General features: G+C 33.0%; 1 protein-coding gene across 1 annotated transcript in view; it reads left to right on the top strand.

The window, feature by feature from the left end:
• Positions 1-13,665, top strand: part of LOC133326176 (lysosomal thioesterase PPT2 homolog) — a 32,512-nt gene extending 18,847 nt beyond the window's left edge. The window contains exons 3-6 of the mRNA XM_061534853.1: positions 4,376-4,517; positions 12,970-13,077; positions 13,138-13,411; positions 13,466-13,665. Of these exons, the coding sequence (XP_061390837.1) occupies positions 4,376-4,517; positions 12,970-13,077; positions 13,138-13,411; positions 13,466-13,664 (723 nt within the window). The 3' untranslated portion in view covers position 13,665. The remainder of the gene's footprint in view (positions 1-4,375; positions 4,518-12,969; positions 13,078-13,137; positions 13,412-13,465) is intronic.
• The last annotated feature ends 773 nt before the right edge of the window (positions 13,666-14,438 follow it).

Genomic DNA, 14,438 nt, shown 5'->3' with positions numbered 1-14,438 from the left:
ATCGTAGTGTACCGACAGCGGTACACTAAAAATCGTAGTGTACCGACTGCGGTACATTAAAAATCGTTGTGTTCCTCTGGACGGAACACTAAAAATGTTAGTGTTCCGCTTATCGGAACACTAAAAATCTTAGTGTTCCACTTGCCGGAACACTACGATTTTTAGTGGTACACCAAAAATCGTAGTGTTCCACTGGTCGGAACAATACAAATCGTAGCGTAACAATACAAATCGTAAGTTTACTTGCAATTAAAAAAGTGAAAATGTCCATTTGAAATAGGTATTTTGGCCTGTTTTTGTGACAAAATTATACAGCTTAGGATAAAATTTTCATTAATTTACACAACGAACATATTTTCCATAATATTGGGAGATCTCCTTGTAAAATTCTAGTACGAAAATTTTTTTCTTAAAACAATTATACCTGCATCCATCTATGATTCATACTTTTAGGAAATTTTAGCAAAAATATACAAAATTTGGTGATTGTCACACAATCAACATAATTATTACCTGCTTATTCATTAAAAGAAGTGTACAAATTACGCGGGTATGAAAAAAATATTTTTATGATTTTGGGATAAATGTTACAAAACCACATATTCTTTATGATTTTTGCACAGGTAGTCTTATGCAATACATTTTTCCGATCAGCGCAATCGATTATCAGCGAAAATGTAATCCAATGGAATTTTCAGTTGCGAGTTGGTATCAGATTGAATTTTCACTCGACGACCTTTTTTAGTTATAAAATATTTATTATTTAAAACTGTAGATGCTAATAAAATATTACTAATTTTTAATAAAATATAAACAAATTTAACAAGTTTTCTATTTATTAAATCTATTGACAAAAATATATAAATTTTATTCATACAAAAAATAAAATATAATTAATACATCTTTTTGTGTTCCGACAAATGGAACTCTACGATTTTAAGTGTTCCGCCAAGTGGAACACTACGATTTTTAGAGTTCCGCCAAATGGAACACTACGATTTTTAGTGTTCCGGCCAGTGGAACACTACGATTTTTAGTGTTCCGGCAACGGCGGTACGCTACGGTTTTTTAGTGTTCCGACAGCGGTACACTACGATTTTTAGTGCTCCGACCGCGGTACACTACGAATTTCGTTGTGCTCCGGAACAGTAACACTAAAATATTTTTTTAATGTTTGTGTACCGGAACACTAACGCTAAAAATTTTTTAGTGTTTGTGTTCCTGGTACGGTACACTACGATAGTGTACCGTTTTTTTGCGAACACTGCATAGGATACACCTTTTTTTTGACCTGCATCTTGTTGCAATGTGACCTAAACGGCCACAATTCTTGCAAAGACGAACTTGTGGAATATAGAATTCAGTTTCAACCAACGAATTAAACATTTTGAGTTCTTTTATTATAAAATCTGCTGCAATACCGACTTTGATTGTCTGTGAAGGAACATACTGACCATTTTCATTTCTGTATTTGAAACATTTAAAATCGTTGTCACTGTTATTGATTTGATCAAAAATCATCTTCCCTGTGAACTCAATTGGCACAGATTTTATAATATAAAATTTCTGCACAAATCTGTCCGGTATAAACGCCGTCAGACCAATGCGTTTGACATCGGGATTTAATATAAAATTATTTGCGGAATTAGCGTTGTTAAAACTCAAACGGAAGGTCTTGTACCCTACATTGTTGGACACAAAATGGGCGTTAATGTTGGCATTGGCTAGTTTTGCATATAGATGTAGTTCTGAGTTTTTCCTTCTGGAAGATATTGGTTCATCAGAAGTTAGCATGACATAGTAAGGGCCAGGATGTGCTTGATTATATAGAATAGTATTGTTTTCATTAATATCGTAGCTGTATATATCGGTTTTATTGGGAAAAATTGAGGCATTTGCATTATTAGAGTTTTTGCTATTGTTGGTTATATTTGTGAAATTTGTGTTGTTAGTGTTTGTTAGTTCATTATTTTGTTTATTGTTTTCACTTAAAGCTTGATGAGGCTGTATTTGATATTGTGTATGTGGTGAGTTTGATGCAACTGATAGTGTTGTTGGAGATATTTGTGATTTTTGTATTGACGGCGAAAGTTTAAAATTTTTGAATTTTTTTGATTCCTGGTTGTTTGAGGTTTCAGATCTTCTCCTCGGGTCCAGCCGAGGAGGCGGCTCCTCGTCCCCCATGATCACCAGATATTGTTGTTATTGGAATACCAAATTTTATTTTAAAAAAACCAAAAATCAGAGAAAAAAGCGAAATTGGTTATGTGTTAATGTGTGTGTATTGTTTATGCGTAATATGCAGAGAGAAATTAAAAACATAAAAAAGCGACCCGCGCGTATTTAGTCTAACATCAACAAAGGTTGAGAAGCGACTGATGTCTTGATTAACTGTCAAAGTGGGTAATTTCTACTTGAATTCGATGTGTAGTGTTGCCAACCATTTGAAATATTATATGGAAAAATTTGACAGATAATCGAGACAAAAACAAAGGTTTTTGTTTTGATACATCACCTTATTATTACATCATGGCCGCTACCAAGATGCAATAATAAGGTGATGGATCACAACAAAAACCTTTGTTTTTGTCTCGACTAGCTGTCAACATTTTTTCCTTATAATATTTCACATGGTTGGCAACATTACACATCGAATTCAAGTAAAAATTACGGATTTTGACAGTTAATCGAGACATCAGCTGCTCTAAATGGACTATCTATTTATTCATGGTATAATAATAGAAGGTAACAGCAAGTGTTGTTGTACAACAAACGATACAACAACCACATGGAAATTTGTTGTTGTAAGTCGATGTCATTTGACAGAAAAATGTAAACAAACAATGAAATTATCAACAAATTATAATAATTTTAAAAATGAAATATTTTCGAATCCTCAAAATAAAGTTTGAAAACCATGAATGAAAATCTATCAATTTTATATTTCTATCGCTTCCACATCTTTCCTATAATTGAGCCATTGCCACTTATATGTGTAACACATATGAAAATGCAGGGAATTGAGAGTTATTCCATGAAGAAAGATTTGCTTCCTCAAACTTTCCCAGCAGGCAGGTTGAGTAAACTGAATACGGGAGCACATTTAATAAAGAACAATTTCAAATTGTATGCGTTTCCAATTTTCCTGTTGGGTGATTTTTAAAAACATAATTTGTCAAGTTCAGTATTACGTTGGAATCAAATCAGCTGGGATTTGCTGTTATAGTACGTTTACATTATACCGGATTTCGTTAACCCAGTCGGTTTCAATTATCAATTCCATTGTATACATGCCAAATAAATCCTCATAAAGTAGGTTAACCCGGTAAAAAGTTCTAATGTAAATGCCGTTTTACCTTTTGTAATTGTACCATGCTTTTTATTGTACTGTGCTATTTATTGTACCTTACAACGTTACCTAAAATTTGACGGGGCGTACAAAAATATTCAACTTTCCCACTATGACAAAACGTTTTGTACGGCCGTATTACCCAAATACGTCGAATCCATTTCTCTTAGCGAACTAAACCAAATCGCGAAATAAAATTAAGAAATTATAAAATGTGTTCAAATAGTTCATATTCTTATTGAAAAAAATTATATTTCTTTATGTTTTGTTTCTTTTTTCAACAAAAAAAAAAAAAAAAACTACGTTCTGTCATAGTTGAATTTTTTCAACTTTGAAAATTCGTACGTCGACGTATTTCGGTAACATTCATATAAATACATGTGTTCTACTTTTGTGGTGAAAAACGTCGAACGTTTAGGTAAGGCTGTTACTGAATATATAAGGTCTATTAATAAGGTCATCAGTCAGCTGTCAAAATCCATTCTTGTGAATTGATTTCCATTATGAAAACGACTTTCGCTAACCGAGTAACCTTATTAATAAATATTGGTACCAAAAAAAATGAGTGACTTTTTCAAAATTTATTTGCCACTTTTTCAAAGTGGCTACGTTTTGTAATTTTCCAGCGGTCATGTTGCGTGTGTTTTTGTTTTGGTTTAATGTCTATCCTCTGATAATTGTTGCTGCATGAAACAGCATTTAAGTTTATGAGAAAGAGAGAGAGAGAGGTGTTTGCCTAACACAAAAAATAAAGCAGAAAGAACAAATAAGCATTTTCTCAATTCAGAAAGTAACAAGTTTTACACATTTTAGAATGAAGTCATTTCCATATATAAGTTGTGTATGCAATTTTATATTGATTTGTGCTATTCAAGTTAAAGCATATATGCCTGTTGTTTTATTTCATGGAATATTATCGGGATCGGAATCGATGGCATCTCTAAAGTTCTATATAGAAGTCGTAAGATGACAAATTTAATTTTATCAATATGATTACTCAATGCTTCCTGTGCGAAATTCATCTAGCAACATCCTGGAACTAAAGTTTACAACTGCGAACTGTATAGCAATTGGAACAGTCTTGAAGCCGCTTGGAGGCAAGTTGCAGGATATCGTGATTATCTTTATGATATTGGTGGCAGACATCCGGAAGGAATAATAGTAATAGGTATTTATTATTTGTCAATAGTTGACCTTAAACATTATGATGGAAACAAACGTATGAAATGTTTTACTATTATGCCGCAATAGAGAAACCGATTACAACGATATTGCTAGCGGAAGTCAAAAAAATCATAGGTATGGATCATTACCATTCGTTTTAAAATTAACTATGATAATATGGGTATATTTTTGAAGCGGTTGATGTCCTGAGTGGGACAAAGTATATTTTGCCCGTGGAAGTTCGTAAAAACAATTCGGTACATTTTGTTGCGTAGCCCGTATTGGCGTGTCCATAGGATAAAGTCTTTAATACCCGGACAAACACCCACGAGATCGTTTTTACAACTAATGTGAAAATACAAATTCGTAAAGGAACTTTGCAATCCTATATACCTGGAAGTATAGACTTCGGCAAGAAAGATAGAATATCGATATAATCCTAAGCCTAAACTTGTTTCTAAATGTGCTTAAGGGGCACCTCTCAGAAAATGTTATTTTTTTACCATATGTAGCTTTTTGATGCTGGTGCCGGAAAATATGGGATACTCAGTTTTGAAATCATCTCTGACCCGCAGTTTCCTAGAGCAATAAGAGATGAGAGTTGCAATCTTAAAAGAATTATGAAGTTTTCATTTCGAAAATTATAAATTTCCGGAGCATGTTTGCCATCCACCTCAATTTCTTTACATTTAGAAGGGAATTTCAATTTTTTCAATTTTGATTCTGTTGCGTATCCTGTATTGGAATCTGTCGGTGCCTGAAGTTGTCGCCGAGATCCGTCCAAGCAGCTCAACATTTAGAATAAGAGCTTTCTTTAAAAAATATGTTTTTTTTTTCATATTCATTTCGGATACGATCAGTTGTTAGTGTATGTTGTTTGATAACTTAAAAGTTTAGTAAATGGGAGTAAGGGTGACATAAATTTTGGCAGTTGTGTACTGAGTATTGAAAAATTCCTACTCGGTACAAATTTTAATTTATTATCCATAAATTTTTTGGTGATAATAAGCAATATTTAATGTATAACAGCATGAAATATATAAAATTCTTTATTAAAAATTGTTATTTTGTATCCGATTTCTTAACAACTGTAAATTGTGAAACATGAATGGTCTGTTCCCGTACTGCAAGAATCTATTCGATTTTACTATTTTTTTTGATATCATAAAGGAAAAAAGTGTTATCGGAGTAAAAAGTAGTAGATTCTTGCAGTACGGGAACAGACCAAAAGATTCTTACTAGATTTTACTGGATGTCATTCGATTACTTTTTTCAATATTTTCATATGAAAGAACAAACTCTCAACATATGTAGCGAAGTAATTTTTCATACGTTATCGGATTTACCTAAGGGTCGTACCCAATTTATTGCGCTCCGTACAAAAATACTCACCTTCTCACCTTTATAGGTTTGTTAGACGTCCGTATTACCCAAATACGCAAGGGATTTATTTGCATCTGGCCATTGAAAACGGCGAAAATGGGTGGCAATATTTTTTTTAATGATCAAAAAATGTTTACATGTGTAGAAAAACAAATTTTTCAATGACTGAAATTCTCTTTTCAAAAAACAAAAAATTCCAAAATACACATTGTCAATGTTGAAAATTTTCAACTTAATATTTGTATACGCAATGCGTATTTGGGTAACATTCATTGAAATACATGTATTTAACTTTTGAGGTGAATAAAATCGTACGCATACGCATGAATTTAGGTACGACCCTAATATGTATTTCAAATATATGATTAACTAAGCTTAACCAAGGTGTATTTAATAAGGTGTAAGTAACAATCATATGGTTTTAAACAATTATCTTTGTTTGTGAAGCAAATTGTCAAAAATATTTGTCAACGTTTCATTTCGATTTAAAATGTTAGGTTTCTTTGACAGCCCAATAATTTGTAAGAATTTGTACCAATTTGAGAACTTAAAAGTTCTGTAAATTAAAGTAAGTTGAGAGAACATTTTTGGCAGTTGAGTACTGAGTATTGAAAAATTCTTACTGGTAAAATTTACTGAGTAAGAATTTTCTTGTTTATGTTTTGTTGTCATTTGAGAACTTAAAAGTTCTGTAAATTAAAGTAAGTTGAGAGAACATTTTTGGCAGTTGAGTACTGAGTATTGAAAAATTCTTACTGGTAAAATTTACTGAGTAAGAATTTTCTTGTTTATGTTTTGTTGTCAAATATATATTATTTTTTTTTTTTCAATCAATGCAAAAATCTGAATAGTTTAATTTTTATGGCGATATAAAGCAATACGCAATATATAATAGCAGGAAATACATAAAATTAATTTATTAAAATTTGTTATTTTGTATCCGATTTCCTGACAACTTCAAATTGTGATACATTCATTTGATTTCTTACTGGATGTTGTTCGATAATTTTTTTCAATATTTTCAAATGAGATAACAAACTCTCTCAACAGAAGTTACTGAGTATTTTTTCTCAGTAAGTTATCGGACAAACCCATTGTCTTTTGTCTTCGGTTATTAATTTTTATTAATGAAAGTGCAATAATAATTCATTTATAGGGACGGAATATTTCTTAATGCCCCAAGTGATGACAAGGAAACGTGAGCTTAAATTAGTTTTAAATCCGGCCGCTGATTTGATCCACATATTTGCCCCAAGTACAACTTGGGTTCCAGATTGCAATTATACATATGTATATGTGTGTTCTTATGATCGATTCAATCCCAAAAAGATATTGTTACGTACCCCGTGTAAAATTTTACCCATAAATCCCCTGCTTCCCTCAAAATCAAGGAAATTATGTTACATAGCTTGTATTAGAATTTGTCCATTAGTTTTCTACAAACGCCTGGCTAAATACATTTTTTTTACTGGATGACCTATTATATAGACCTTGGACCTGAAGAAATATATAATTGTTTTTATCTATTTATGTCAACACCTATTTGTCAGCATGACAATTTAATGTATATAACAACAATGTTGTTTTCGTAAAATGTTGGTTGTTGTTGTAGCAGCCCTATTGCTTTTACAAAATGGGCTGAGTTGACAGACGTTGGCCGAGTAAGACTCGGGTCGTTTCGGATCGTAGACCCCTCTGTCGTGGAAACGTAAAATGTTGGTTGTTGTATCTGATGCATATACTTATTAAATACACCTTGAGTTTAACAAACAAAAAATAAAAAACTTAGGGTCGTACCTAAATACAAGCGTATTCGTACGATTTTATTCACTTCAAAAGTTAAATACATGTATTTCAATGAATGTTACCCAAATACGCATTGAGTATAAAAATATAAAGGGGAGAAGAAATGAAAAAATACTCGGGTCAATATGAATATGACAAATTATGTTTTTAAAAATAAAATTTGGTACCCATAAAATTCGAGAATGTTCTTGATTAAATGTCCTCCGGTATTCAATCTACTCATCTGCCGACCGAGGGGGGCGACCTCCCTTTCGTAGGGATCGCGTACACACCATAATCCGCATCATGATGAAATATGAGAAGGGAATAGAAAGCCAACTTCAGAATCTACTACAATAGAGAGTATGTTATTATTATTATTTATAAGTTCTACATTCATGCAAAAATTTTACTAAATGGATTTCCATAGAATAATTTGTGCGATGAAAATCTACGTATAATATTTGACAATATCTATGGATCGAAAAGGATCAGTTATTCTAATAGGTGAAATCAGGAAGTCTGATTATTAATGTTTAATATTTTTATTACCATGATAGTGTTCAAAATAATACCACTACTTTTTAATATAGGCAATCGAATGAATTTTTAACTGCGTCAGAGTGACTAGTGGACTGTATTAGTGGATGATGAAGAGCTCCTGACACCGAACGTCGGTGATACTTAGAAGTAAAAGAAATAAAGGTGGCTTGCGGAGTAGGGTTTTATTATCAATGCTTGGAGATTTGTGTTTACCCCTCGAGAGATGGATTGAAAAGAATTTCAGACATGGCTTTATACACCTCTGAACGGATAGGGCTGTCGAATGCGGCTTTATAGTCGACGAATAGGTGGAATGTGTCGATGTGTTTTTCGTGGTTTTTTCAGGATTTGGCGCAGAGTGAAAATCTGGTTAATGGTGGATTTGCCAGGTCTGAAGCCACATTGGTATGGTACAATAATGTAATTGACCATTTGCTTCAGTCGTTTACACAGTACGCTGGATAACACTTTATATGCGATGGGAAGGAGACTTATTCCTCTATTGTTGGCACATATCGTATTGTCTCCTTTTTTGTGCACGGGACATAGGATGCTGAGGTTCCAATCAAATGGGCATGCATTTTTCTAGCCAAATTGTACTAATCAGCTGGTGCATGCTCCTTACCTTAGTTCGGCTTGTAACCCATCGGCACCTGCTGTTTTATTATTCTTCAGCCGATTGATTGCTATTCTGACTTTATCTTGGCTAGGTGGTATACACTCTATACTGTAATCTATTATTGGTTCTGGGGTATCCACTTCACTGCTATTATTTGATACCAGAAGTTTCTCAAAATGCTCCTTCCAGATCCTCAGCGTGATGTCTGTATCTGTCGCCAGGTTTCCTTCTTTATCTGTACAGGAGGATGTGCCTGCACCAAAGCATTCGGTTTGGTGTTTTACCCGCTGGTAGAATTTTCGGACTTCATTCTGACTCCTATACATCTAGATTTGCTCATGTTTTTCTTGCTCTTTCTTCTTTTTTCTGAAAATACGTTTCTCCTCTCCTATTCTTCTGCTATCTGTTGTGTTTGCAGCTTTTCGACGTCAAATTTCCGTGTTACATTAGATCGCACTTTTGCTGCAACATTCAGACGGGTGCGTACCTTGGCTGCCACAAGGTAATGGTCCGAATCGATATTCGCTCCCTTCCGCCTATCACAACATGATCGATTTGATTTCTCGTTGTTCGATCGGGAGAAATCCACGTGGCCTTGTGTATATCGAGATGCTTGAATCTACCATGATTTATACTGTGGACTTTATTATACAGTGGATTTTAAACGGTATTACAAATTTTAATGTAAAACCGTTAAATTCAAATTCAGTTATAAATTTATATAGATATAATAAGACTAAAATGAATAGAAATAAATCCGAAGAACACCTTTAGAAAGTGCCATTAATTGGTCTGTTCCCGTACTGCCAGAATCTACTACTTTTTACTACGATAACGAATTTTACTTTATGTTATCGAAGAAAATAGTAAAATCTGATAGATTCTTGCAGTAAGGGAACAGACCAAATATTGTATTGGAGTGGGCCTAATTGACTTCCTTGAGGAACACCCGAATGAACATCAATGGATTTAGGGAGACAATCATTAAACTAAACTACCTGTGATCTTTTCGAAGATCACGATTTTCAAATTGCACTTAATTTAGCAATTCATCTATAATTCGGGACATCAGTTACAGGAATTACATAGGACTTCTTCCAGATGGCGAGAAAATGGCTAAATTTCAGGGAATATTTTAACAACAGCGTCAAAGGGATAACCAATGTATCTGAACAATACTTTAGAATTATGCTAGGAAACCCATCGTGGCCTGCACTTTTAATTGATATTAAATTACGTAGATGTTTAAAAACATATTAACTTTGATAAATATATAAGTTAACAATTTGGACTTTGTTTACGTTTTCATAATGGAAGTCAATTCACAATAATGCATTTTGGCAGCTAATTTCAGAGGCATCTGAAATCTAGTTGGACTCTCTGGATGACCTTATTACTAGGGTACTTTTAAAACGGAAAATATTAATTAATATTACAATAAAATGAACTGAATTCAATTGGTCTGTTCCCGTACTGCAAGAATCTACTAATTTTTGCTATATTTTCCATATCATAAAAGTTGTACATTCTTGGTGGTTCATGAACAGACATATGGTCTGTTTCCGTACTACAAGACTCTACTACTTTTTACTACGATAAGATATTTTCCTTTATTATATCGAAAAATATAGTAAAAATTAGTAACTTGCTGTACGGCAACACACCAATATTTATTTAAAAATAATTGCTTTGTTCCTGCACTCAATTTTTTGCTACGAAAACATATTTTCCTTTATGATATCGAAAAAATAGTAAAATCTGGTAATTTCTTGCGGTACGGGAAGTGAAGTCGAAACCAATTTCGATTAATTGAAGATTTTTTTAGATAACCTTTTTTGGATTAATCGGATCCGTAGACCCGGGTATAACCCGAACTTCCGAGTCAAATAACCCGGTAACTGGATATGTAAATAAATAGGGTAAAAATATATCTGGAAGAAAATTTCAAAAAAACCTGATCGTTTTTACTAAACCACCCAAATGTACCAGTTAGTACACATTAATATAAATTTCTATAACTACCTATTTTAACAGTCATAAGTATGAACTTCTAAAACTTCCCACATACCCCAAGTGGAAATTTCCATTACTACCGACATCATGCAATCCAATGGAAATCTTATTACCCAATTTCAGGATTCCAGCTCTGTCGGTTCACTCTAAATTCAAATTGTACCTAATTTAGTGTTTATTACTAGATATTTCTAAGATTTCCTACATGCCCCAATCCTACACCCCATCAGTGAACCTAAATCCATATTTGGTACCATTTTATACAAATTTATAAAACTTTCTACATATCCCAATCTTACACTACAAGAGTGGCACTAACTCCAAATTTCAGGATTCCACTCCATTGGTTCACACAAAATTTAAATTGTACCAAATTTAGTGCACATTAGTACAAATTTTCTAAAATTCTTACACAGCACAATTATACACCCCAATAGTGACCATAACTCCAAATTTCAGGATTCCAGCTCTATCGATTCATCCAACTCCAAATTTGGTACCACTTAGTACACATTAGTACGAATTTACAAAACTTTCTGCATAACCCAATCCTACACCGCAACAATGAACCTAACTTCAAATTTCAGGATCCCAGCTGTGTCTATTATTTAGTACAAAACAAGAACAAAAAATCGAACAAATATATAATTTTTGTTAAATTAAAATGCGACATGCCGACTATTACAACATGTCATTCCGTCAATTGGCAAAAAAAATCACTCGGATTTTTAAATACGTAATTCCTTAAAGTAGCGACAACTAGTGCACTTACCCTATTTACATGTTTCATCTAGTCTTTCAACAATATATTCTTTATAAATGTAAGGTATTATTTAGTACACGGCCTTCGAACGACCAAGGTGGCGATGGAATATGAGAAAAGAATAGAAAACCAGCTACAGCTGTGTCATTGTTCCACGCTTGTCCTCTATTTGAACCATTGCAAGTTGTATGTGTCACACATACGAAAATGCTGGAAATCCGAATTTATTGTATGAATTATTTTACAGTAGACAGATTGAGTAAATTGAATAAGGAAGAACATAATATGTACCTAATATTTATGATAGAAGTTGACACGAGTAGGGCATTTGCGTTTTCGATATGAAGCTCTTACCGTACATCATTAGCTTCGATACATATGTATCGAATATAAAAATAAAAAACTGTGGCAAAGTTTGAAATCTCTAGCTAATAAACATACACGATTTTTTGCATTTTTACAGATGTTTTTCTAATATTTCCATTCTAATTCGTAAGGGTTTCGTGTATAGAACTTTTAAATTTTTAGGGCAGTATTATTAAAAAGTAGTAAATTACAATGTGCATTCTTACAAAAATAATTAAAAATATAATGTTTTAAGAAGATTGAGAGAATAACTATAAAAATTGGGGCACATTCGGCGATATACAGATAGTGCTATATAATTTTCTTAGAATGGTTTTGAGTTTGTCTTTAAAAACATTGCTTTAATATGGTTCGAAAGTACACAACAAGTTCAAACGTGCTTGTATTGACGAAAATGTGATAGAAAAAACCTATTTCTGAGGGTGTGTGTGTGGCCTTGAGAAGTCAACGTCCGTCGCTAGAAAATATAGCCTTAAAAGTCAAATTTTGAGTCGCATATTAAAACAAAATGGGATATTTAGAGGACCAGAATTTCACCCAGACTGATAGCGGTGATAATTACCAGGCTATGACTATGGTGCCGAATGTGCTCCCATCAAATGCATTCGGCAAATTTGACTTTTTTACAAAACTGTAAAAATGTTTAACTAATAATAATTTGTTATATGTTGTTGGTACTAGTGTTTATAATTAAGTATCTGAGGACAATAATCAGCCATGAAGTTTTTATATCTGTTGAATAAGTATTAAGATATAGAGCTCTAAACAAAAAGTGCCGATGGTGCCCCAGTCTCCCATATTACATTGGAATCAAATCAGCTGGGTTTTGCAGTTACCTTGTCATGAACTCAACTGATCTGTTACCGAACTACAGGAATCTACTAATCTCTGAAAATATGGTAAAAATATAAAAATTTTCTGAGAGATACTCCATATGGAAAATTAAGCTTAAAATTTAATTTTATTTATTTTTAATACGGTTAGGATATTCACAAGGAGGACTGTTGGCAAGGGCGGCTGTTCAGTCAATGCCCGAACACAATGTGCGAATTTTTATATCTTTATCTTCTCCTCAAGCAGGACAGTATGGAAGTAAGTACTGTGTCAAAGCAACACTTAGGATCTACATCAAATATTTTTTAACATCTATAGCCAGTTTTCTGCACCTGATATTTCCGGATTTGGCTGCCAAGACCGCATATGAACTATTTTATTCCAAAGTAGGACAACATACATCTGTCGGAAACTACTGGAATGATCCTCGAAAGCAAGATTTGTATTTGAAATATAGCGTTTTTCTGCCGTACATAAATAATGAAATTATTTCGGGAAATTCAACCGATTTTAAAGAATCTTTGACTCGCTTAGATAAATTAATTCTTGTTGGAGGTCCGAACGATGGAGTGATTACACCGTGGCAATCAAGGTTAGGTTTATAATATACATAAAAAGACGTTGACTTATGATTTTTCTTTTTTAGCCATTTTGGATATTACAACGAGAGTCTAGATGTGATTCCATTCAATGAACGAAAAATATACACATCGGATGAAATTGGTTTGAAAACTTTGGCAGATCACGGAAAATTGATAATAATCGCTAAACCATTTGTACATCACTTAACATGGCATACAAATAAACGTGTTATCAATGAGGTAATATTACCTTATCTGATATAAAGTGATTCAAAAAATATCTTCAAACTATGATTATTGAATAAATGTATGTTATTTGTGTCCATTGTATTTTTTATGTAAATATTTGCAAGATCAATATATAGGTTTGGTGATAAATTTCCTCGTCAGCAGTGCGACATTTTTTCCTCCGATTTTATTTATTTACTCAATATAATGAAAGCTTCAACTTTTTTTACTCAATCGAATGTTATAATTGCCAGTTGTTCAAAAAATATCAATTGTCTTCTATTATATGGTTATATAGTTATTTACTTGGTGATCTAGTTACTTTATACCCCAAAAAGGGACATCAAATTGATAGAAAAATTTGTTTAGGCACATTATACCAATTCGGTAGTTACTGGTAATGCAAATGGTAATGAATCGACTATGAAGGCAAAACAAAACAGAACAATTGTTTTGTCATTTTTTTCGAACGTTCCCATGCCTCACTTTCCCACCCCTTCCGACCGAGGGGGCGACCTCCCCTTTCGTAGGGATCACGTACACACCATAATCTGCATTATGATGGAATATGAGAAGGGATAGAAAACCAGCTACAGAAATCTACTTCAACAGCCAATTTGTTATTAAGTTGTATTATTCATTTTAAAATATAATTATATTAGATTTTATTAGATCTATATTCATGCAAAAGTCTACGTTAGAATACACAGAATTGAAATCAATACACATTTTACTAAGTGGATCTCCCATAGAATAATGTGTGCGATGAAAATCTACGTATATTGGTTGATAATCTCTATTTAATCGAAA

This window comes from Musca vetustissima, unplaced genomic scaffold (assembly GCF_032173495.1).
Source record: "Musca vetustissima isolate MV318-11 ecotype Yass unplaced genomic scaffold, APGP_CSIRO_Mvet_v1 utg35446, whole genome shotgun sequence".
Taxonomy (NCBI): Eukaryota; Metazoa; Arthropoda; class Insecta; order Diptera; family Muscidae; genus Musca; species Musca vetustissima.
The sequence above is the reverse complement of the archived record's forward strand: the minus strand, read 5'-3'. Positions and strand labels throughout refer to the sequence as shown.